We start from the raw sequence: 26,627 nt of genomic DNA on the forward strand, positions 1-26,627 counted from the left end.
GGTCTCTGCTGGTGCTGCTGGCTGTTTGAGATACTTTACAAAGCCACATGGATGGTAGGGACAGTATCCACTTGGAGAAGACATCTTCTTGCTGAAGTGTTCCTTCCAGCCGTGGACGTTCTCAGGGATGAAATGTGCCCTTCAGATTGACGAGCAGACGCCTTATTCTCACAAATGTATCCCACGTTTTACTACATTTAAAAAATAATAATAATCGTGTGACGGTGACCTTAGGTGTTTTGTAGGGATCCCCCCCCCCCCCCCCCCCCGTGAAAGTTAGAGTTGATTTGGAGAAAATAACAAACCCAACTTTTAGAATAACATTATAGTATTATAAATAATGGATTTAAATCAAGTGCTCTAAGTTAGTAGTATTAAATGAGTTTCTGGCATTGAGGGAAAAATGAGGTGCTACACTGCCTTTAAAACATCAGAGGGATGTGAGGAGAGAGGACTAGAGAAACAGAGGGACATTATTCTGAGATTCATCCAAAGCTCTCTGTAAACTGCTTGAACTCTGTGATTTCAAGGACATACATTTTTTTTTTAATGAATTGCTGTTTTGTTGTTTTGTTATCAGTGCTTGCGTCCATAGCTCCATTTATCAATTTCAGATTGGTTTTAGTTGTTCCAGCCTCATCCCTCAGCTGCATATAAGGAAAAAGAGTTATTGGGTGCTATTGGGACTGAAAAAACAAATTAAGAATTGAGGCTTTAAAGCTAATTGGAAAAAAGTCACTTGTCGCCCTACATGTGCCTGTGAGGGCACTTGATAATGTGTCTGTGACATTGTGAAGGAGGTTGACTGGTGCCAACTGTTGCTGCCAACTGTGAGAATAAAGGATTTTAGTTTAGCTAATGCATATCCCTGCACTCCCATTGACGTTTCTGTCACAGGTCAGCAAAATCAGCCTGGTGGATTTGGCCGGCAGCGAGAGGGCCGACTCCACAGGCGCCAAAGGGACCCGGCTCAAGGTTTCTCCCTCCTCTGTCTTTCTCCCTCCTCCGCCTCTTCATCCTCCGCTTCTTCATCCTCTGCCTCTTCATCCTGTCTTTCTCCTTCCTCTGTCTTTCTCCTTCCTCTGTCTTTCTTCCTACTCTGCCTCTTCATCCTCTCCGTCTTCATCCTGTCTTTCTCCCTCCTCTGCCTCTTCATCCTCTCCATCTTCATCCTGTCTTTCTCCCTCCTCTGCCTCTTAATCCTCTCCGTCTTCATCCTGTCTTTCTCCCTCCTCTGCCTCTTCATCCTCTCCGTCTTCATCCTGTCTTTCTCGCTCCTCTGTCTTCCTCCCTCCTCTGTCTCTTCATCCTCCGCTTCTTCATCCTCTGCCTCCTCATCCTCTCCGTCTTCATCCTGTCTTTCTCCTTTCTCTGTCTTTCTCCCTCCTCTGCCTCTTCATCTTCTCCGTCTTCATCCTGTCTTTCTCCCTCCTCTGTCTTCCTCCCTCCTCTGTCTCTTCATCCTCCGCTTCTTCCTACTCTGCCTCTTCATCCTCTCCGTCTTCATCCTGTCTTTCTCCTTCCTCTGTCTTTCTCTCTCCTCTGCCTCTTCATCCTGTCTTTCTCCTTTCTCTCTTTCTCCCTCCTCCGCCTCTTCATCCTCCGCTTCTTCATCCTCTGCCTCTTCATCCTGTCTTTCTCCTTCCTCTGTCTTTCTCCTTCCTCTGTCTTTCTTCCTACTCTGCCTCTTCATCCTCTCCGTCTTCATCCTGTCTTTCTCCCTCCTCTGCCTCTTCATCCTCTCCATCTTCATCCTGTCTTTCTCCCTCCTCTGCCTCTTAATCCTCTCCGTCTTCATCCTGTCTTTCTCCCTCCTCTGCCTCTTCATCCTCTCCGTCTTCATCCTGTCTTTCTCGCTCCTCTGTCTTCCTCCCTCCTCTGTCTCTTCATCCTCCGCTTCTTCATCCTCTGCCTCTTCATCTTCTCCGTCTTCATCCTGTCTTTCTCCTTTCTCTGTCTTTCTCCCTCCTCTGCCTCTTCATCTTCTCCGTCTTCATCCTGTCTTTCTCCCTCCTCTGTCTTCCTCCCTCCTCTGTCTCTTCATCCTTTTCTTGTGAGGCGATTGAGTTGCGTTTGGCCATATTATTCTTCGACTTCCATTGAAAATTATTTTTGCTGTCCTTTGTCCTGTTACAGGAAGGAGCAAACATCAACAAATCTCTGACCACTCTGGGGAAAGTCATCTCTGCCTTGGCCGAAGTGGTATGGATGAGTTATATTTATACACATGGATCATTAATATTTAGTTTTACAAATATAGGCTGGAAAATAACGTTTCTCTTTTATTATTCACTTTTTTTTGTAGGATTCTGCACAAAATAAGAACAAGAAGAAAAAGAAAGTGGAGAGTCACATCCCTTACAGAGACTCTGTGTTGACCTGGCTACTGAGAGAGAACTTAGGTGGGAATTAACTTTACAGAGATTCTGTGTTGACCTGGCTACTGAGAGAGAACTTAGGTGGGAACTAACTTTACAGAGATTCTGTGTTGACCTGGCTACTGAGAGAGAACTTAGGTGGGAACTAACTTTACAGAGATTCTGTGTTGACCTGGCTACTGAGAGAGAACTTAGGTGGGAACTAACTTTACAGAGACTCTGTGTTGACCTGGCTACTGAGAGAGAACTTAGGTGGGAATTAACTTTACAGAGATTCTGTGTTGACCTGGCTACTGAGAGAGAACTTAGGTGGGAACTAACTTTACAGAGACTCTGTGTTGACCTGGCTACTGAGAGAGAACTTAGGTGGGAACTAACTTTACAGAGATTCTGTGTTGACCTGGCTACTGAGAGAGAACTTAGGTGGGAACTAACTTTACAGAGATTCTGTGTTGACCTGGCTACTGAGAGAGAACTTAAGTGGGAACTAACTTTACAGAGATTCTGTGTTGACCTGGCTACTGAGAGAGAACTTAGGTGGGAACTAACTTTACAGAGATTCTGTGTTGACCTGGCTACTGAGAGAGAACTTAGGTGGGAACCTTTAACTTTACAGAGATTCTGTGTTGACCTGGCTACTGAGAGAGAACTTAAGTGGGAACTAACTTTACAGAGATTCTGTGTTGACCTGGCTACTGAGAGAGAACTTAGGTGGGAATTAACTTTACAGAGATTCTGTGTTGACCTGGCTACTGAGAGAGAACTTAAGTGGGAACTAACTTTACAGAGATTCTGTGTTGACCTGGCTACTGAGAGAGAACTTAGGTGGGAACTAACTTTACAGAGACTCTGTGTTGACCTGGCTACTGAGAGAGAACTTAGGTGGGAACTAACTTTACAGAGATTCTGTGTTGACCTGGCTACTGAGAGAGAGAACTTAGGTGGGAACCTTTAACTGTCACTTTCGTTGTAACGATGAGACCAAGGTGCAGCGTGAGATTAATGCATTCTTCTTTTATTAAAACGAAGAATACTTAGACAAACTAACAAAACAATAAAAATGAACATGACGCTATAAACACTAGTGCTGACACAGGCAGCTATGCATAAACAATAACCCACAGATAAGGAATATGGCTACCTAAATATGATTCCCAATCAGAGACAACGATAAACAGCTGCCTCTGATTGATAACCATTCTAGGCAACCGTAGACATATAAACACCTAGACTACAAAAACCCAGAGACAATACAAAAACACACATACCACCCTCGTCACACCATAACCAAAATAATAAAGAAAACAAAGATAACTAAGGTCAGGGTGTGACATTAACATTACAGAGATTCTGTGTTGACCTGGCTACTGAGAGAGAACTTAGGTAGGAACCTTTAACTTTACAGAGATTCTGTTTTGACCTGACCACTGAGAGAGAACGTAGGTGGGAACTAACTTTACAGAGATTCTGTGTTGACCTGGCTACTGAGAGAGAACTTAGGTAGGAACCGTTAACTAAGCTAGCATATGGAATTGTTTTAATATGGTCATACCACGGATCATTTAGCTATTTGATTCTGAATTTTAGGACCCCTTTTAGGTATCAATTTAGGTAGGAACCGTTATTTTTATGATTAGTTAAAATATTGTATTTGTCCGTTGATACTATAGCTCATAGAGCCGCATTGAATGAAACATTCATGAATGGCAACACATTATGGAATACGGTTTTGAAGTGTCTGTCCTATATTTAGGCCATATAAGAAAGCTCAGGAAATATTGTCGTTTTTTTTGGGACACATATTCTTTTTTTGTTGGCACTAAACTACCTCCACACTTCCATTCATTTTTTTTTACGGGTTGCCTTCAGACGAGTCCCGTGACACATCGTGTCCGTGAGAGTCCCATCTTTCCATAGAGGGGTCATATTAGTTTGTAGGACAAACGGTTCAGACACTTCAGACTTTCTCGTGAGAAGACCAACTGTCAGGACGTCTCGTGGTCTGACGAACAAAGCTGTAGCGCGGCTACCTTTCACCGCAGATGCGGAAGGCCGACATCGGAGGATGCGGTGGACTGAGACGCAGCCCACAAAATCTGATATATTTAGCTTAAATTGAAGGATTTTGACGGGAATGGTTTTATTATGTAACTTAGATTGACAATTGATCAATAGACGTATTACCTCACCTTGCTCAATGAACATTCAGACTAGTTTACTAACTCTGAGCCCAGAAAAAAATCTTGCTGACTTCATATAAATCCTACGTATGTAAACGGTCTTAATCAATCTGATAGACCCTAATTCTTCTGATCTTCTGTTTTGCTCAGGGGGAAACTCTCGAACTGCCATGGTTGCTGCTCTCAGTCCAGCTGACATCAACTATGACGAGACTCTCAGCACACTCAGGTACAAGAATAAAAGGATGAGAGAACTCTCTCTCTCTCAATTCAAGGGGCTTTATTGGCATGGGAAACATGTGTTAACATTGCCAAAGCAAGTGGAGTAGATAATATACAAAAGTGAAGTAAACAATAAAAATGAACAGTAAACATTACACATACAGAAGTTTCAAAACAATAAAGACATTACAAATGTCATATTATATATATACAGTGTTGTAACAATGTACAAATGGTTAAAGTACACAAGGGAAAATAAATAAGCATAAATATGGATTGTATTTACAATGGTGTGTGTTCTTCACTGGTTGCCTGTGTACTCTGTTTAGGGCCAAATAGCATTCTAGTTTGCTCTGTTTTTTTGTTAATTCTTTCCAATGTGTCAAGTAATTATCTTTTTGTTTTCTCATGATTTGGTTGGGTCTAACTGTGCTGCTGTCCTGGGGCTCTGTGGGGTGTGTTTGTGTTTGTGAACAGAGCCCCAGGACTAGCTTGCTTAGGGGACTCTTCTCCAGGTTCATCTCTCTGTAGGTGATGGCTTTGTTATGGGAGGTTTGGGAATCACTTCCTTTTAGGTGGCTGTAGAATTTAACGGCTCTTTTCTGGATTTTGATAATTGTTGGGTATCGGCCTAATTCTGCTCTGCATGCATTATTTGGTGTTTTACATTGTACACGGGGGATATTTTTGCAGAATTCTGTATGCAGAGTCTCAATTTGGTGTTTGTCCCATTTTGTGAAGTCTTGGTTGGTGAGAGGACCCCAGAACTCACAACCGTAAAGGGCAATGGGCTCTATGACTGATTCAAGTATTTTTAGCCAGATCCTAATTGGTATGTTGAAATGTATGTTCCTTTTGATGGCATAGAAGGCCCTTCTTGCCTTGTCTCTCAGATCGTTCACAGCTTTGTGGAAGTTACCTGTGGCGCTGATGTTTAGGCTTCTTGCATGTATAGTTTTTTGTGTGCTCTAGGACAACAGTGTCTAGATGGAATTTGTATTTGTGGTCCTGGCGACTGGACCTTTTTTGGAACACCATTATTTTGTTCTTACTGAGATTTACTGTCAGTGCCCAGGTCTGAAAGAATCTGTGCAGAAGATCTAGGTGCTGCTGTAGGCCCTCCTTGGTTGGTGACAGAAGCACCAGATCATCAGCAAACAGTAGACATTTGACTTCAGATTCTAGCAGAGTGAGGCCGGGTGCTGCAGACTTTTCTACTGCCCTCACCAATTCATTGATATATATGTTGAAGAGGGTGGGGCTTAAGCTGCATCCCTGTCTCACCCCACTGCGCTGTGTGAAGAAATGTGTGTGTTTTTTGCCAATTTAACTGCACACTTGTTGTTTGTGTACATGGATTTTATAATGTCGTATGTTTTACCCCCAACACCACTTTCCATCAATTTGTATAGCAGACCCTCATGCCAAATTGAGTCGAAGACTTTTTTGAAATCAACAAAGCATGAGAAGACTTTGCCTTTGTTTTGGTTTGTTTGGTTGTCAATTAGGGTGTGCAGGGTGAATACATGGTCTGTTGTACGGTAATTTGGTAAAAAGCCCATTTGACATTTGCACAGTACATTGTTTTCATTGAGGAAATGTACGAGTCTGCTGTTAATGATAATGCAGAGGATTTTCCCAAGGTTACTGTTGACGCATATTCCACGGTAGTTATTGGGGTCAAATTTGTCTCCACTTTTGTGGATTGGGGTGATCAGTCCTTGGTTCCAAATATTGGGGAAGATGCCAGAGCTAAGGATGATGTTAAAGAGTTTTAGTATAGCCAATTGGAATTTGTTGTCTGTATATTTGATCATTTCATTGAGGATACCATCAACACCACAGGCCTTTTTGGGTTGGAGGGTTTTTATTTTGTCCTGTAACTCATTCATTGTAATTGGAGAATCCAGTGGGTTCTGGTAGTCTTTAATAGTTGATTCTAAGATTTGTATTTGATCATGTATATGTTTTTGCTCTTTATTCTTTGTTAAAGAACCAAAAAGATTGGAGAAGTGGTTTACCCATACATCTCCATTTTGGATAGATACTTCTTCGTGTTGTTGTTTGTTTAGTGTTTACCAATTTTCCCAGAAGTGGTTAGAGTCTACGGATTCTTCAGTTACATTGAGCTGATTTCTGACGTGTTGTTCCTTCGTTTTCCGTAGTGTATTTCTGTATTGTTTTAGTGATTCACCATAGTGAAGGCGTAGACTCAGGTTTCCCGGGTCTCTATGTTTTTGGTTGGACAGGTTTCTCAATTTCTTTCTTAGATTTTTGCATTCTTCATCAAACCATTTATCATTGTTGTTCATTTTCTTCGGTTTTCTATTTGAGATTTTTAGATTTGATAGGGAAGCTGAGAGGTCAAATATACTGCCAAGTTTACACCTTCACTATTGCAGTGGAATGTTTTACCCAGGAAATGGTCTAAAAGGGATTGAATTTGTTGTTGCCTAATTGTTTTTTGGTAGGTTTCCAAACTGCATTCCTTCCATCTATAGCATTTCTTAATGTTACTCAGTTCCTTTGGCTTTGATGCCTCGTGATCGGGTATTGCTCTGTTCAAGTAGACTGTGATTTTGCTGTGGTCTGATAGGGGTGTCAGTGGGCTGACTGTGAACGCTCTGAGAGACTCCGGGTTGAGGTCAGTGATAAAGTAGTCTACAGTACTACTGCCAAGAGATGAGCTATAGGTGTACCTACCATAGGAGTCCCCTCGAAGCCTACCATTGACTATGTACATACCCAGCGTGCAACAGAGCTGCAGGAGTTGTGACCCGTTTTTGTTTGTTATGTTGTCATAGTTGTGCCTAGGGGGGCATATGGGGGAGGGAATGCTGTCACCTGCACACCTGCAATGCTGTCACCTCTCTCTCGCTCTCTCTCTCTCTCTCCCTCTTTCTCTCTCTCTCTCTCTTTCTCTCTCTCTCCCTCTTTCTCTCTCTCTCCCTCTTTCTCTCTCTCTCCCTCTTTCTCTCTCTCTCCCTCTTTCTCTCTCTCCCTCTTTCTCTCTCTCTCTCTCTCTTTCTCTCTCTCTCCCTCTTTCTCTCTCTCTCCCTCTTTCTCTCTCTCTCCCTCTTTCTCTCTCTCTCTCTCTCCCTCTTTCTCTCTCTCTCCCTCTTTCTCTCTCTCTCTCTCTCCCTCTTTCTCTCTCTCTCCCTCTTTCTCTCTCTCTCCCTCTTTCTCTCTCTCCCTCTTTCTCTCTCTCTCTCCCTCTTTCTCTCTCTCCCTCTTTCTCTCTCTCTCCCTCTTTCTCTCTCTCTCGCTCTTTCTCTCTCTCTCGCTCTTTCTCTCTCTCTCCCTCTTTCTCTCTCTCTCTCCCTCTTTCTCTCTCTCTCCCTCTTTCTCTCTCTCTCTCTCTCCCTCTTTCTCTCTCTCCCTATTTCTCTCTCTCTCCCTCTCTACCACACAGCAGCTGATCAGTGATGATTTGAAGGACAAGGCCCTGTAAAGAGACCTATCTTCGTATTGCATAACAACAGATGATGTTTTCCTCCAGGGCTTGTTCTCTGTGTCAGCTCCACTCTTCAAACACCCTTCAAAGTTACAGCTACAGTGTTACACTGCTGAATGGTGTAATCGAGTACCCACTCAGGAGATGCCACTTTTTTGCATATGTGATGAGACCTGAGGAGGACAGAGGAGGACAGAGGAGCACTGACATGATGAGACCTGAGGAGAACAGAGGAGCACTGACACGATGAGACCTGAGGAGGACAGAAGAGCACTGACATGATGAGACCTGAGAAGGACAGAGGAGCACTGACATGATGAGACCTGAGGAGGACAGAGGAGCACTAATATGATGAGACCTCAGGTCTCAGTGCTCCTCTCCCCTCCTCAGGTCTCAGTGCTCCTCTCCCCTCCTCAGGTCTCAGTGCTCCTCTCCCCTCCTCAGGTCCCAGTGCCCCTTTCCCCTCCCCAGGTCTCAGTGCCCCTCTCCCCTCCTCAGGTCTCAGTGCCCCTCTCCCCTCCTCAGGTCTCAGTGCTCCTCTCCCCTCCTCAGGTCCCAGTGTTCCTCTCCCCTCCTCAGGTCCCAGTGCTCCTCTCCCCTCCTCAGATCTCATCATGTCAGTGCTCCTCTGTCCTCCTCAGGTCTCAGTGCTCCTCTGTCCTCCTCAGGTCTCAGTGCTCCTCTCCCCTCCTCAGGTCCCAGTTCTCCTCTCCCCTCCTCAGGTCTCAGTGCTCCTCTCCCCTCCTCAGGTCTCAGTGCTCCTCTCCCCTCCTCAGGTCCCAGTGCCCCTCTCCCCTCCTCAGATCTCATCATGTCAGTGCTCCTCTGTCCTCCTCGGGTCCCAGTGCTCCTCTCCTCAGGTCTCAGTGCTCCTCTCTCCTCCTCAGGTCCCATTGCTCCTCTCCCCTCCTCAGATCTCATCATGTCAGTGCTCCTCTCCCCTCCTCAGTTCCCTGTGCTCCTCTCCCATCCTCAGGTCTCGGTGCTCCTCTCCCCTCCTCAGGTCCCAGTTCTCCTCTCTCCTCTTCAGATCTCATCATGTCAGTGCTCCTCTCCCCTTCTCAGGTCCCAGTGCTCCTCTCCCCTCCTCAGGTCCCAGTGCTCCTCTCCCCTCCTCAGGTCCCTGTGCTCCTCTCCCCTCCTCAGGTCTCAGTGATCCTCTCTCCTCCTCAGGTCCCAGTGCTCCTCTCCCCTCCTCAGATCCCAGTGCTCCACTCCTCAGGTCCCAGTGCTCCTCTCCCCTTCTCAGGTCTCAGTGCTCCTCTCCCCTTCTCAGGTCCCAGTGCACCCCTCCTTCTCAGGTCTCAGTGCTCCTCTCCTCTTCTCAGGTCCCAGTGCACCCCTCCTTCTCAGGTCCCAGTGCTCCCCTCCTTAGGTCCCAGTGCTCCCCCTCCTCCTCAGGCCCCAGTGCTCCCCCTCCTCCTCAGGTCCCAGTGCTCCCCCTCCTCCTCAGGTCCCTGTGCTCCCCCTCCTCCTCAGGTCCCAGTGCTCCCCTCCTCCTCAGGTCCCAGTGCTCCCCTCCTCAGGTCCCAGTGCTCCCCTCCTCAGGTCCCAGTGCTCCCCTCCTCAGGTCCCAGTGCTCCTCCCTCCCTCCTCAGGTCCCAGTGCTCCCCTCCTCAGGTCCCAGTGCTCCTCCCTTCCTCCTCAGGTCTCATCATGTTGGTGCTCCTCTTCCCACATCAGGTATGCAGATAGAGCCAAACAGATCCGCTGTAACGCTGTCATCAATGAGGACCCTAACAACCGATTGGTCCGTGAGCTGAAAGAGGAGGTGTGTCGCCTGAGGGACCTCCTCCTATCCCAGGGACTGGGAGACATCCTCGAAAGTAAGGGATTGTCCAATCTGCTGTCCTTCCACCATTTTCATAAAGGTTGACTCTGAAATGGCATCCTATTTCCTATGTAGTTCAATATGGGCCCTGGTCAAAAGTAGTGCACTACATAGGGAATAGGGTGCCATAGGGCCCTGGTCAAAAGTATTGCACTATATAGGGAATAAGGGTGCCATTTGGTCCTAACATGACCTTAAAGGGATTCTCGGGTACTTTTGTATACTTGTTAGCTAGAAGTAGTGCCCACGAGCCAAAGTAGTGTCCCTGAAAATTGTGTGCAGATGTGTGCCCCACGTGCACCACAAATGTACAGATATGTGCCCCTCGTCATTTCTCTCTCTCTCTCTCTCTCTTTCTCTCTCTCTCTCTCCCTCACCCCCCCCCCCCCCCCCCTCTCTCTCTCTCTCTCTCGTCTGTGGGTTAAGAGAAGAGTGTGTGGATTGGTCTTATTTTCCTGGCTCAGTATGTTAGCAGAACCAGTAGGTTAGCAGGACCAGTATGTTAGCAGGACCAGTATGTTATCAGAACCAGTATGTTATCAGAACCAGTATGTTATCAGAACCAGTATGCTAGCAGAACCAGTATGTTATCAGAACCAGTATGCTAGCAGAACCAGTATGTTAGCAGAACCAGTATGTTAACAGGACCAGTAGGTTAGCAGAACCAGTATGTTACCAGGACCAGTATGTTAGCAGAACCAGTATGCTAGCAGAACCAGTATGTTAGCAGAACCAGTATGCTAGCACCACCAGTATGTTAGCAGAACCAGTATGTTAGCAGAACCAGTAGGCTAGCAGAACCAGTATGTTAGCACCACCAGTATGTTATCAGAACCAGTATGTTATCAGAACCAGTATGCTAGCAGAACCAGTATGCTAGCAGAACCAGTATGTTGTCAGAACTAGTATGCTAGCAGAACCAGTATGCTAGCAGAACCAGTATGTTATCAGAACCAGTATGCTAGCAGAACCAGTATGTTATCAGAACCAGTATGCTAGCACCACCAGTATGTTAGCACCACCAGTATGTTAGCAGAACCAGTATGTTATCAGAACCAGTAGGCTAGCAGAACCAGTATGCTAGCACCACCAGTATGTTAGCAGAACCAGTATGTTAGCAGAACCAGTAGGCTAGCAGAACCAGTATGTTAGCACCACCAGTATGGTATCAGAACCAGTAAGCTAGCAGAACCAGAATGCTAGCAGAACCAATATGCTAGCAGAACCAGTATGTTATCAGAACCAGTGTGTTAGCACCACTAGTATGCTAGCAGAACCAGTATGCTAGCAGAACCAGTATGTTAGCAGAACCAGCATGCTAGCAGAACCAGTATGTTATCAGAACCAGTATGTTATCAGAACCAGTATGTTATCAGAACTAGAATGTTAGCAGAACTAGTATGTTAGCAGAACCAGTATGCTAGCAGAACCAGTATGTTATCAGAACCAGTATGTTATCAGAACTAGAATGTTAGCAGAACTAGTATGTTAGCAGAACCAGCATGCTAGCAGAACCAGTATGTTATCAGAACCAGTATGTTATCAGAACCAGTATGTTATCAGAACTAGAATGTTAGCAGAACTAGTATGTTAGCAGAACCAGTATGCTAGCAGAACCAGTATGCTAGCAGAACCAGAATGCTAGCAGAACCAGTATGCTAGCAGAACCAGAATGCTAGCAGAACCAGTATGTTAGCAGAACCAGTATGTTGGCACCAGCTGTTCAGCTAACACTGAGTGAATGAGTGAATCCCTCACAGTTTTGTTTTCCTGTCTCTCCTCTTGTCTTTCTCTGTGTTCTCTCTCTCTTTCTCTCCTAGCATACAAGGGGCCAGCGCTTGGCACTGACATTGCTGGTTTGAAATGTGTGTTACTGTTTCTCTCTCTACTGTTTCTCTCTCTACTGTTTCTCTCTCTACTGTTTCTCTCTACTGTTTCTCTCTACTGTTTCTCTCTCTACTGTTTCTCTCTCTACTGTTTCTCTCTCTCTACTGTTTCTCTCTCTACTGTTTCTCTCTACTGTTTCTCTACTGTTTCTCTCTCTACTGTTTCTCTCTCTACTGTTTCTCTCTCTACTGTTTCTCTCTACTGTTTCTCTTTACTCTTTCTCTCTGTTTCTCTCTACTGTTTCTCTCTCTACTGTTCCTCTCTCTACTGTTTCTCTCTCTACTGTTTCTCTCTACTGTTCCTCTCTGCTGTTTCTCTCTCTACTGTTTCTCTCTACTGTTTCTCTCTCTACTGTTTCTCTCTCTACTGTTTCTCTCTACTGTTTCTCTTTACTCTTTCTCTCTCTACTGTTTCTCTCTACTGTTTCTCTCTCTACTGTTTCTCTCTCTACTGTTTCTCTCTACTCTTTCTCTCTACTGTTTCTCTCTACTGTTTCTCTCATGTTTCTCTCTCTACTGTTTCTCTCTCTGCTGTTTCTCTCTCTCTACTGTTTCTCTCTCTACTCTTTCTCTCTCTACAGTTTCTCTCTGTACTGTTTCTCTCTGTACTGTTTCTCTCTCTACTGTTTCTCTCTCTACTGTTTCTCTCTCTACTGTTTCTCTCTATTGTTTCTCTCTCTACTGTTTCTCTCTCTCTACTGTTTCTCTCTCTACTGTTTCTCTCTCTACTGTTTCTCAGTCTCTACTGTTTCTCTGTCTACTCTTTCTCTCTCTACTGTTTCTCTCTCTACTGTTTCTCTGTCTACTCTTTCTCTCTCTACTGTTTCTCTCTCTACTGTTTCTCTCTGTACTGTTTCTCTCTCTACTTTTTCTCTCTACTGTTTCTCTCTCTACTGTTTCTCTCTCTACTGTTTCTCTCTCTACTGTTTTTCTCTACTGTTTCTCTCTACTGTTTCTCTCTCTACTGTTTCTCTCTCTACTTTTTCTCTCTACTGTTTCTCTCTCTACTGTTTCTCTCTCTCTACTGTTTCTCTCTCTACTGTTCCTCTCTACTGTTTCTCTCTACTTTTTCTCTCTACTGTTTCTCTCTCTACTGTTTCTCTCTCTACTGTTTCTCTCTACTGTTTCTCTCTCTACTGTTTTTCTCTCTACTGTTTCTCTCTCTACTGTTTTTCTCTCTACTGTTTCTCTCTCTACTGTTTCTCTCTCTACTGTTTCTCTCTCTACTGTTTCTCTCTATTGTTTCTCTCTCTACTGTTTCTCTCTCTACTGTTTCTCTCTCTACTGTTTCTCTCTACTGTTTCTCTCTCTACTGTTTCTCTCTCTACTGTTTCTCTCTCTACTGTTTCTCTCTCTACTGTTTCTCTCTCTACTGTTTCTCTCTCTACTGTTTTTCTCTCTACTGTTTCTCTCTCTACTGTTTCTCTCTCTACTTTTTCTCTCTACTGTTTCTCTCTCTACTGTTTCTCTCTCTACTGTTTCTCTCTCTACTGTTTCTCTCTCTACTGTTTCTCTCTCTACTGTTTCTCTCTACTGTAGTTTGCTATCTCATTTTTTTTTACATTGCTATTAGCTACTGTGTTTCAACAGATGGCCTCCAAATGTATGGTGGTAGAAGTGTTGTGTGCCATCTTGGCTTAACAGAAAGTATACGGACTGGTGTTTTTCTTTGAATTGGTTGCTGTGTTGATATAGCAGCACCTACCTGCCTACGGTGTTCCTCTGTGTTGCTATAGCAGCACCTACCTGCCTACTGTGCTCCTCCGTGTTGCTATAGCAGCACCTACCTGCCTACGGTGTTCCTCTGTGTTGCTATAGCAGCACCTACCTGCCTACTGTGCTCCTCCGTGTTGCTATAGCAGCACCTACCTGCCTACTGTGTTCCTCTGTGTTGCTATAGCAGCACCTACCTTCCTACTGTGCTCCTCTGTGTTGCTATAGCAGCACCTACCTGCCTACTGTGCTCCTCTGTGTTGCTATAGCAGCACCCGCCTGCCTACTATGTTCCTCTGTGTTGCTATAGCAACACCTACCTGCCTACTGTGTTCCTCTGTGTTGCTATAGCAACACCTGCCTGCTTACTGTGTTCCTCTGTGTTGCTATAGCAGCACCTACCTGCCTACTGTGTTCCTCTGTGTTGCTATAGCAGCACCTGCCTGCCTACTATGTTCCTCTGTGTTGCTATAGCAACACCCGCCTGCCTACTATGTTCCTCTGTGTTGCTATAGCAACACCCGCCTGCCTACTATGTTCCTCTGTGTTGCTCTACCAGAACCAACTGCAATGCTGAGAGTCGTTGTTCCATACAAGGTTGCAGAGACCTTTCAGCACATTATTCCCAAATGAACCACGTCAAAATTCCCTTTTAGTATATTGCGTTCACATAGTGAACCGTGACAAAACACTGGCTTTCTTAATATAACCAGATATCATTTGATAGAGAATGTGAAGCTCTTGTAAAATCTGCGAGATTGGAAAATCAACAACATTTTAGGGTGATCAGTAATCCGTTAGTACAGTCATGAATCTCAAACCTCACTTACAGCACAGTCAATCCCTGTTCTATCTGCTTTTCAACGGAAGACCTTCCGCTTGGTACTCTGCAGTAGAAGAGGATTTCCTGTTACAGTAATCGGTTTGGGAAGGATGGTTTTTACAGTAATAGTGTTTGGTAAGGATGGTTTTTACAGTAATAGGGTTTGGTAAGGATGGTTTTTACAGGAATAGGTTTGGTAAGGATGGTTTTTACAGGAATAGGTTTGGTAAGGATGGTTTTTACAGGAATAGGTTTGGTAAGGATGGTTTTTACAGTAATATGTTTAGGTAAGGATGGTTTTTACAGTATTATGTTTTGGTAAGGATGGTTTTTACAATAATAGGTTTGGTAAGGATGGTTTTTACAGTAATAGGTTTAGGTAAGGATGGTTTTTACAGTAATATGTTTAGGTAAGGATGGTTTTTACAGTAATATGTTTTGGTAAGAATGGTTTTTAGAGTAGCTGGTGAAGCAGTTAGTGAATCTCATTAGCTTTTAGATGACATTTGATGTCCATAGTATGGTCTGGCTAGTGGCTAGTGGCTAGAGGCTAGTGGCTAGTGGCTAGAGGCTAGTGGCTAGTGGCTAGAGGCTAGTGGCTAGTGGCTAGAGGCTAGTGGCTAGTGGCTAGAGGCTAGAGGCTAGAGGCTGGTGGCTAGTGGCCTGTAAGGAAGGAAACCACAGCCCCTGTCAATACAATACAGTCCAGTCTTTTGTGTGTTCTTAGTGTGGTGTTTCATCGTTATATTTTTATTCAAACATGCTTTTGGCCTTGAGATGGAGAGCTTGATGTAGAGTCAATAGATTGAATAGTGCTTTAGACTGACAATACATGTAGTGTTGTATGCAGTAGGGCACTAACCTCATTCAGGAAGATGGGTGACAGTGTTGAATTGAGGATTCTGATAGGTCTCACTGACTGCTAATGCTTTGCTTGAAGCTCGATGGCATATTGAGCATCTGGCTTGATGTTAGATCTTATTATTTTAGCTTAGCCCCTCCAGTCTCTCTGTATGCCCATTACTGCCATATATTTTGTGTTCTTCTTCTTTTTTTGCGTGGCTTTCTGCATGCAGGGCTGCTTCTGTCTTCTCTTTCTGGTGTCCTTCTTACTCTCAGTTAATGTTTCACTTTGTGTTTCAGATTCATTTCAAGCTACTTCTGTCCTCTGTCCTCTGTCCTCTGTTATCTGTCTTCTGTCTTCTGTCCTCTGTCTTTTTCTATATTCTTTCCGCTTCTCTCCATCTTTCTTACCTCCCTGTCCCTGCTCTATCCCCACTTCCTGTCCTGCCCGCCTGTTTCCTGTGCCCCGCCTGACAGACCTATCCAATTTTAAGAATAATGACAATAATCGCTAATCTGTCAATCAAAATTATGATCTCTCCACAGTGACCAATGCCATGACGGGGATGAGCCCCTCCCCCTCTTTGTCCGCCCTTTCCAGTCGAGCCGGATCTATCGCCAGCCTCCACGACCGCATCATGATCAGCCCTGGCAGCGAGCAGGCCATCGAGAGACTCAAGGTGAACTGAACACGGATTGGTTGATTAATTTATTGATTAATTGACTGATCGATTAATTCATTGATTACAGTCATTCATAATACCCCTCGCCCCACATATTGAACATAGACTCTGGGGGGGGTGAGGGAGTTGACACACCCTCAGATATGAATGATTTTGTGATTTCATCAGGAAACAGAGAAAATCATCGCAGAGCTCAATGAGACCTGGGAGGAGAAACTTCGCAGAACAGAAGCCATCAGAATGGAAAGGTGAGTTCTTTCAGCTTCTACATCTCTACTTACAGTATAGACCTGCCTGCAGATAGTCAAGAAAGACACCTACAGTATCCGGCTCCAAGGACCATGAAGATTAGGTGACCATTGAAAGGCCCCTACAGTATCTGGCTCCAAGGACCATGAAGATTAGGTGACCATTGAAAGGCCCCTACAGTATCTGGCTCCAAGGACCATGAAGATTAGGTGACCATTGAAAGGCCCCTACAGTATCTGGCTCCAATGACCATGAAGATTAGGAGACCATTGAAAGGCCCCTACAGTATCTGGCTCCAAGGACCATGAAGATTAGGAGACCATTGAAAGGCCCCTACAGTATCTGGCTCCAAGGACCATGAAGATTAGGAGACCATTGAAAGGCCCCTACAGTATCTGGCTCCAATGACCATGAAGATTAGGAGACCATTGAAAGGCCCCTACAGTATCTGGCTCCAAGGACCATGAAGATTAGGAGACCATTGAAAGGCCCCTACAGTATCTGGCTCCAAGGACCATGAAGATTAGGAGACCATTGAAAGGCCCCTACAGTATCTGGCTCCAAGGACCATGAAGATTAGGAGACCATTGAAAGGCCCCTACAGTATCTGGCTCCAAGGACCATGAAGATTAGGAGACCATTGAAAGGCCCCTACAGTATCTGGCTCCAAGGACCATGAAGATTAGGAGACCATTGAAAGGCCCCTACAGTATCTGGCTCCAAGGACCATGAAGATTAGGAGACCATTGAAAGGCCCCTACAGTATCCGGCTCCAAGGACCATGAAGATTAGGAGACCATTGAAAGGCCCCTACAGTATCTGGCTCCAAGGACCATGAAGATTAGGAGACCATTGAAAGGCCCCTACAGTATCTGGCTCCAAGGACCATGAAGATTAGGAGACCGTTGAAAGGCCCCTACAGTATCTGGCTCCAAGGACCATGAAGATTAGGAGACCATTGAAAGGCCCCTACAGTATCCGGCTCCAAGGACCATGAAGATTAGGAGACCATTGAAAGGCCCCTACAGTATCCGGCTCCAAGGACCATGAAGATTAGGAGACCATTGAAAGGCCCCTACAGTATCTGGCTCCAAGGACCATGAAGATTAGGAGACCATTGAAAGGCCCCTACAGTATCCGGCTCCAAGGACCATGAAGATTAGGAGACCATTGAAAGGCCCCTACAGTATCTGGCTCCAAGGACCATGAAGATTAGGAGACCATTGAAAGGCCCCTACAGTATCTGGCTCCAAGGACCATGAAGATTAGGAGACCATTGAAAGGCCCCTACAGTATCCGGCTCCAAGGACCATGAAGATTAGGAGACCATTGAAAGGCCCCTACAGTATCTGGCTCCAAGGACCATGAAGATTAGGAGACCATTGAAAGGCCCCTACAGTATCTGGCTCCAAGGACCATGAAGATTAGGAGACCATTGAAAGGCCCCTACAGTATCTGGCTCCAAGGACCATGAAGATTAGGAGACCATTGAAAGGCCCCTACAGTATCTGGCTCCAAGGACCATGAAGATTAGGAGACCATTGAAAGGCCCCTACAGTATCTGGCTCCAAGGACCATGAAGATTAGGAGACCATTGAAAGGCCCCTACAGTATCTGGCTCCAAGGACCATGAAGATTAGGAGACCATTGAAAGGCCCCTACAGTATCCGGCTCCAAGGACCATGAAGATTAGGAGACCATTGAAAGGCCCCTACAGTATCTGGCTCCAAGGACCATGAAGATTAGGAGACCATTGAAAGGCCCCTACAGTACCTGGCTCCAAAGACCATGAAGATTAGGAGACCATTGAAAGGCCCCTACAGTATCTGGCTCCAAGGACCATGAAGATTAGGAGACCATTGAAAGGCCCCTACAGTATCTGGCTCCAAGGACCATGAAGATTAGGAGACCATTGAAAGGCCCCTACAGTATCTGGCTCCAAGGACCATGAAGATTAGGAGACCATTGAAAGGCCCCTACAGTATCTGGCTCCAATGACCATGAAGATTAGGAGACCATTGAAAGGCCCCTACAGTATCTGGCTCCAAGGACCATGAAGATTAGGAGACCATTGAAAGGCCCCTACAGTATCTGGCTCCAAGGACCATGAAGATTAGGAGACCATTGAAAGGCCCCTACAGTATCTGGCTCCAATGACCATGAAGATTAGGAGACCATTGAAAGGCCCCTACAGTATCTGGCTCCAAGGACCATGAAGATTAGGTGACCATTGAAAGGCCCCTACAGTATCTGGCTCCAAGGACCATGAAGATTAGGTGACCATTGAAAGGCCCCTACAGTATCTGGCTCCAAGGACCATGAAGATTAGGAGACCATTGAAAGGCCCCTACAGTATCTGGCTCCAATGACCATGAAGATTAGGAGACCATTGAAAGGCCCCTACAGTATCTGGCTCCAAGGACCATGAAGATTAGGAGACCATTGAAAGGCCCCTACAGTATCTGGCTCCAAGGACCATGAAGATTAGGAGACCATTGAAAGGCCCCTACAGTATCTGGCTCCAATGACCATGAAGATTAGGAGACCATTGAAAGGCCCCTACAGTATCTGGCTCCAAGGACCATGAAGATTAGGAGACCATTGAAAGGCCCCTACAGTATCTGGCTCCAAGGACCATGAAGATTAGGAGACCATTGAAAGGCCCCTACAGTATCTGGCTCCAAGGACCATGAAGATTAGGAGACCATTGAAAGGCCCCTACAGTATCTGGCTCCAAGGACCATGAAGATTAGGAGACCATTGAAAGGCCCCTACAGTATCTGGCTCCAAGGACCATGAAGATTAGGAGACCGTTGAAAGGCCCCTACAGTATCTGGCTCCAAGGACCATGAAGATTAGGAGACCATTGAAAGGCCCCTACAGTATCCGGCTCCAAGGACCATGAAGATTAGGAGACCATTGAAAGGCCCCTACAGTATCTGGCTCCAATGACCATGAAGATTAGGAGACCATTGAAAGGCCCCTACAGTATCTGGCTCCAAGGACCATGAAGATTAGGAGACCGTTGAAAGGCCCCTACAGTATCCGGCTCCAAGGACCATGAAGATTAGGAGACCATTGAAAGGCCCCTACAGTATCTGGCTCCAAGGACTATGAAGATTAGGAGACCATTGAAAGGCCCCTACAGTATCTGGCTCCAAGGACCATGAAGATTAGGAGACCATTGAAAGGCCCCTACAGTATCTGGCTCCAAGGACCATGAAGATTAGGAGACCATTGAAAGGCCCCTACAGTATCTGGCTCCAAGGACCATGAAGATTAGGAGACCATTGAAAGGCCCCTACAGTATCTGGCTCCAAGGACCATGAAGATTAGGAGACCATTGAAAGGCCCCTACAGTATCTGGCTCCAAGGACCATGAAGATTAGGAGACCATTGAAAGGCCCCTACAGTATCTGGCTCCAAGGACCATGAAGATTAGGAGACCATTGAAAGGCCCCTACAGTATCTGGCTCCAAGGACCATGAAGATTAGGAGACCATTGAAAGGCCCCTACAGTATCTGGCTCCAAGGACCATGAAGATTAGGAGACCATTGAAAGGCCCCTACAGTATCTGGCTCCAAGGACCATGAAGATTAGGAGACCATTGAAAGGCCCCTACAGTATCTGGCTCCAAGGACCATGAAGATTAGGAGACCATTGAAAGGCCCCTACAGTATCTGGCTCCAAGGACCATGAAGATTAGGAGACCATTGAAAGGCCCCTACAGTATCTGGCTCCAAGGACCATGAAGATTAGGAGACCGTTGAAAGGCCCCTACAGTATCTGGCTCCAAGGACCATGAAGATTAGGAGACCATTGAAAGGCCCCTACAGTATCTGGCTCCAAGGACCATGAAGATTAGGAGACCGTTGAAAGGCCCCTACAGTATCTGGCTCCAAGGACCATGAAGATTAGGAGACCATTGAAAGGCCCCTACAGTATCTGGCTCCAAGGACCATGAAGATTAGGAGACCATTGTAAAACTGTCAATTCACTTTTTTTTCTTTTTTTTATGAATCTGGCAAAGAAGCATTTTGTAATTAAACATTTTTTGACAGTACAGTGAGAAATGTAGAGAAGGGGGGGGGGGGGGGGCAGATAGCAGAGTCATAGACAGAGCAGGGGTCATAGACAGAACCCCCCCCCCCCCCCCCCCCTCGTCAGGGGGCATGTGGTCCAGAGTCAGAAGCGCTACATTGGATGACATCACAACTCTCTGTTCTCTTCCACAGAGAGGCCCTGCTGGCTGAGATGGGTGTGGCCATGAGGGAAGATGGAGGAACTGTGGGAGTTTTCTCCCCCAAGAAGGTAAGACAGCTACACATCACAGAATACATGTTTTTTTTTAAATATATATATTTTTACCTTTATTTAACTAGGCAAGTCAGCTAAGAACACATTCTTATTTTCAATGACGACCTAGGAACAGTGGGTTAACTGCCTGTTCAGGGGCAGAACGACAGATTTGTACCTTGTCAGCTCGGGGATTTGAACTTGCTAGTCCAGCGCTCTAACCACTAGGCTACCCTGCCGCCCCGTGTCACATGTCTTCAACATTAATAGTATGAACTCGAATAGTGTAATCAACAAATGTACCATGGATGAGGGTGAGCAGGAGAACAAGCAATGTTTAATTTGATGCTTTCTATCAGGTATCAAGGGTTAGACCCAGAAGCAGACCGTGTCGAAGTAACAATGTTTATTACAGCAACAGGGGCAAAGGTACAGGACAGGACGGCAGGCAGAGTGGTCAGGTGGGCGGGTACAGGGTTAGGACAATCAAGTGTCAAAAACCATGAGCTTGAGAAAAGAGAGACTGGGGGAAAAACTGGAGCTGACACAAAAAAACGCTGGTTGACTTGACAAGACGAACTGGCAACATACAAACAGAGAACACAGGGGATAATGAGGGGAGATGGGCGACACCTGGAGGGAGGTGGAGACAATCACAAAGACAGGTGAAACAGATCAAGGTATGACACATTCATGTTGATTTACTTCCAAGCCCTCGACATCACAGCAGAGCAGAAAGCCTGAGGCTGTGTTCATAGACACAGTAGGGCTGTTTTCACCCAATGAGGTTGGTCCCTCTGCAGTGTCTCCTACACACTCCTCTCCTCTCTGGAGTCTCCTACACACTCCTCTCCTCTCTGGAGTCTCCTACACACTCCTCTGCTCTCTGGAGTCTCATACACAATCCTCTCCCCTCTGGAGTCTCCTACACACTCCTCTCCCCTCTGGAGTCTCCTACACACTCCTCTCCTCTCTGGAGTCTCCTACACACACTCCTCTGGAGTCTCCTACACACTCCTCCCCTCTCTGGAGTCTCCTAGATTCTCCTCTCTGGAGTCTCCTACACACTCCTCTTCTCTCTGGAGTCTCCTACACACTCCTCTTCTCTCTGGAGTCTCCTACACACTCCTCCCCTCTCTGGAGTCTCCTACACACTCCTCTCCCCTCTGGAGTCTCCTACACACACTCCTCTGGAGTCTCCTACACACTCCTCCCCTCTCTGGAGTCTCCTAGATTCTCCTCTCTGGAGTCTCCTACACACTCCTCTTCTCTCTGGAGTCTCCTACACACTCTTCTCCCCTCTGGAGTCTCCTAGATTCTCCTCTCTGGAGTCTCCTACACACTCCTCTTCTCTCTGGAGTCTCCTACACACTCTTCTCCCCTCTGGAGTCTCCTAGATTCTCCTCTCCGGAGTCTCCTACACACTCCTCTCCTCTCTGGAGTCTCCTACACACTCTTCTCCCCTCTGGAGTCTCCTAGATTCTCCTCTATGGAGTCTCCTACACACTCCTCTCCTATCTGGAGTCTCCTACACACTCTTCTCCCCTCTGGAGTCTCCTACACACACTCCTCTGGAGTCTCCTACACACTCCTCTGGAGTCTCCTACACACTCCTCTGGAGTCTCCTACACACTCCTCTTCTCTCTGGAGTCTCCTACACACTCCTCTCCTCTCTGGAGTCTCCTACACACTCGTCTCCCCTCTGGAGTCTCCTACACACACTCCTCTGGAGTCTCCTAGATACTCCTCTCCTCTCTGGTGTCTCCTACACACTCCTCTCCCCTCTGGAGTCTCCTACACACTCCTCCCTCTCTGGAGTCTCCTAGATACTCCTCTCTGGAGTCTCCTACACACTCCTCTGGAGTCTCCTACACACTCCTCTTCTCTCTGGAGTCTCCTACACACTCCTCCCTCTCTGGTCTCCTACACACACCTCTCTGGAATCTCCTAGATTCTCCTCTCCTCTCTGGAGTTTCCTACACACTCCTCTCTGGAGTCTCCTTCACACACTCCTCTGGAGTCTCCTAGATACTCCTCTCCTCTCTGGTGTCTACTACACACTCCTCTGGAGTCTCCTAGATACTCCTCTCCTCTCTGGTGTCTCCTACACACACTCCTCTGGAGTCTCCTAGATATTCCTCTCCTCTCTGGTGTCTCCTACACACTCATCTCCCCTCTGGAGTCTCCTACACACACATACACTACACACACACAGTCTCCTACACACACCGCAAGCGTATCGGAAGTATCGGTACAGCCAATCTGCCAACTTCTGCCTGTAGTGTCCCAACAGATTGGGCTACACACTCTCACTAAAGATGAGATTCTCACAAACACATGTCAGTTGTTTTGTTCTACGACTGCCCACAGGCCTCACAAGACTCGCCTGAAGATACCAGTCAAAAACATGAATGGAAGTAAAGTGGATTCAGAATCTATTCAGACACCTTGACTTTGTCCACATTTAGTTTTTTTACAGCCTTATTCTAAAATGGATTCCAATGTTTTTTTTTCTCCCTCATCACAATTGGCCCAGCATCGTCCGGGTTTGGCCGGTGTAGGCCCACATTGTAAATAAGAATTTGTTCTTAACTGACTTTCCTAGTTAAAAAAAATAAAATTAAAATTTGATTTATACACAAAACCCCATAATGACAAAGCAAAAACACTTAAAAAAAAAAACGTTTGCTCATAAATGTTTTTCATCACAATGACATAAGGATTCAGACCCTTTATTCAGGGCGAGACCCAGATGCAGACACGGGCGGCAGATGGTTTGAGTCTCTGATATTTATTATAATCCAAGGGGCAGGCACGAGAATATCATAAACTAGGTCAGAGTCCAGGAGGTACAGAGTGGCAGGCAGACTCGAGGTCAGGGCAGGCAGTATGGTAAGGCAGGCGGGTTCAGAGTCAGGGCAGGCAAGGGTCAAAAACGGGAGGACTAGCAAAACAGAGAAAAGGAAAAATCAGGAAAACATGCTGGTTGACAAAACAAGATGAACTAGTAACAGACAAACAGAGATCACAGGAATAAATACCCAGGGGATAATGGGGAAAACAGGTGACACCTGACAGGGATCACAGGAATAGGTACCCAGGGGATAATGGGGAAAACAGGTGACACCTGACAGGGATCACAGGAATAGGTACCCAGGGGATAATGGGGAAAACAGGTGACACCTGACAGGGATCACAGGAATAGGTACCCAGGGGATAATGGGGAAAACAGGTGACACCTGGAGATGGGTGGAGACAATCACAAAGACAGGTGAAACAGATCAGGGCGTGACAGTTGAAGCACCGATTACAGCCTTGAGTCTTCTTGAGTATGACGCTACAAGATTGGCACACCTGTATTTGGGGAGTTTCTCCCAATTTTCTCTGCAGATCCTCTCAAGCTCTGTCAGGTTGGATGGGAAGCGACACTGCACGGCTATTTTCAGGTCTCTCCAGAGATGTTCGATCGGGTTCAAGTCCGGGCTCTGGCTGGGCCACTCAAGGACACTCAGAGACTTGTCTCAAAGCCACTCCTGCGTTGTCTTGTCTGTGTGCTTAGGGTCGTTGTTTGTTGGAAGGTGAACTTTCACCCTAGTCTGAGGTCCTGAGTGCTCTGGAGCAGGTTTTCACCGAGGATCTCTGAGTACTTTGCTCCGTTCATCTGTCCCTCGATCTAGACTAGTCTCCCAGTCCCTGACGATGAAATTCCTGGAAATTCCTGTGTCCCTGTTCTTCCATGGTCACCAGACATGTCACCTAACAGCAACTTTGCGCAGCCATTGAATCAGGCCACAATAAACCGCCTTATCAACTCTATGCGAAGGAGATGTATTTGCGCTACATGAGACAAATGCTGTTCACACCAGATACTGACTGGTTTTCTGATCCACACTTAAGGTGTCTGTGACCAACAGAAGCATATCTGTATTCCCAGTCACGTGAAATCCATAGATTAGGGCCTCATGAATTTATTTAAATTGACTGATTTCCTGATACGAACTGTAACTCAGCAAAATCTTTGAAATGGTTGCATGTTGAGTTCAGTGATACATTCGTCTCTGTAGCCCTATTTGGAAACTGCCATGCCATGTACAGATTTACAGCGGCGGCGGAGATCCACCAACTGTTTCCTTTTTAATTTGGTCTCCTTATGTCAAATAGGACTTTGATTAATTTAGTCTTCCCCTTTTTAATCTACTACATTATTCATAGTAAACAAAGCCCTACTCACTGTGCTGTCAAACAGCAGAGAGATGCGAGTGCAGAAAAGTAAACACATTATGTATGCGTTTGCTATATTTAGTCCTATTTATAGCACTTCTGTTTGCTAGAAGAGCCATCTGTGTTTGATGGATATTAGTAATGCTGTGGATCTCCTAGAGACTGTCTGCATGTCTTAAAACTCGGCATCATCTACTATAGTGAATGTCTAGTTGTGTCCAAAATGCCACCGTAGTCTCTTCATAGTGCCCCTTTGGGCCTTGGGCAAAAATAGTGTACTATATAGGGAATAGAGTTCTGTTTAGGACGCAGGCTCTGTGTTTATCTACCTGCAACAGATCTATGCTCTGTGTTTATCTACCTGCAACAGATCTATGCTTTGTGTTTATCTACCTGTAGCAGATCTATGCTCTGTGTTTATCTACCTGTAGCAGATCTATGCATGAGTATATTTTTATTCAATTAAAATGTGATGTTGGAATAAGTGACTGAATATATTGATCTGAAATGAGGTTGAACAGATTATATGAATCTATATGAACTCATATGAACCCATATGAACCTATATGAACCAATGTGAACCTATATGAATCTATGTGAACCCATATGAACCTATACAAATCTATGTGAATCTATATGAACCCTTATGAAACTATGAACCCATATGAATCTATATGAACCCATATGAACCTATACAAATCTATGTGAATCTATATGAACCCTTATGAAACTATGAACCCATATGAATCTATATGAACCCATATGAACCTATATGAATCTATATGAACCCATATGAACCTATATGAATCTATATGAACTCATATGGACCCATATGAACCTATATGAACTCATATGAACCCTCCCTGCTGTAGACTCCTCACCTGGTGAACCTTAACGAGGACCCCCTGATGTCAGAGTGTCTGCTGTACTACATCAAAGATGGCATCACCAGGTAAGAGAACATAGATAGAACATAGAGATAATGACCAGGTAAGAGAGAACATAGAGAGAACATAGAGATAATTTTTGATTTACCTTTATTTAACCAGGTAGGCAGGTTGAGAACAAGTTCTCATTTACAATTGCGACCTGGCCAAGATAAAGCAAAGCAGTTCGACACATATAACGACACAGAGTTACACATGGAGTAAAACAAACATACAGTCAATAATACAGTAGAAACATCTATATACAATGTGAGCAAATGAGGTGAGAAGGGAGGTAAAGGCAAAAAAGGCCATGGTGGCAAGGTAAATACAATATAGCAAGTAAAACACTGGAATGGTAGTTTTGCAATGGAAGAATGTGCAAAGTAGAAATAAAAATAATGGGGTGCAAAGGAGCAAAATAAATAAATAAATGAAATACAGTTGGGAAAGAGGTAGTTGTTTGGGCTAAATTATAGGTGGGCTATGTACAGGTGCAGTAATCTGTGAGCTGCTCTGACAGTTGGTGCTTAAAGCTAGTGAGGGAGATAAGTGTTTCCAGTTTCAGAGATTTTTGTAGTTCGTTCCAGTCATTGGCAGCAGAGAACTGGAAAGAGAGGCGGCCAAAGAAAGAATTAGTTTTGGGGGTGACTATAATGACCAGGTAAGAGAGAACATAGAGAGAACACAGAGAGAACATAGATAGAACATAGAGAGAACATAGAGATATTGACCAGGTAAGAGAACATTCATCCAGCAGAGAAACGTATACCTTATCAAGAACGAAGTGTTCATAAAAAAACATCTATATATCTATATCTATATATATCTATTGTCACATATACTGGATCGGTGCAGTGGAATGCGTTGTTTTACAGGATCACCCATAGTAGTACTGCACTCCTGGATCCATCAAGGTTA

General features: G+C 45.4%; 1 protein-coding gene across 1 annotated transcript in view; it reads left to right on the forward strand.

The window, feature by feature from the left end:
* Positions 1 to 26,627, forward strand: part of kif1aa (kinesin family member 1Aa) — a 149,297-nt gene that overhangs the window by 59,129 nt on the left and 63,541 nt on the right. The window contains exons 8-16 of the mRNA XM_036978922.1: positions 898 to 975; positions 2,137 to 2,202; positions 2,306 to 2,402; positions 4,709 to 4,787; positions 9,918 to 10,060; positions 15,877 to 16,010; positions 16,182 to 16,261; positions 20,499 to 20,574; positions 25,653 to 25,732. Of these exons, the coding sequence (XP_036834817.1) occupies positions 898 to 975; positions 2,137 to 2,202; positions 2,306 to 2,402; positions 4,709 to 4,787; positions 9,918 to 10,060; positions 15,877 to 16,010; positions 16,182 to 16,261; positions 20,499 to 20,574; positions 25,653 to 25,732 (833 nt within the window). The remainder of the gene's footprint in view (positions 1 to 897; positions 976 to 2,136; positions 2,203 to 2,305; positions 2,403 to 4,708; positions 4,788 to 9,917; positions 10,061 to 15,876; positions 16,011 to 16,181; positions 16,262 to 20,498; positions 20,575 to 25,652; positions 25,733 to 26,627) is intronic.

This window comes from Oncorhynchus mykiss, chromosome 5 (genome assembly GCF_013265735.2).
Source record: "Oncorhynchus mykiss isolate Arlee chromosome 5, USDA_OmykA_1.1, whole genome shotgun sequence".
Lineage (NCBI taxonomy): Eukaryota > Metazoa > Chordata > Actinopteri > Salmoniformes > Salmonidae > Oncorhynchus > Oncorhynchus mykiss.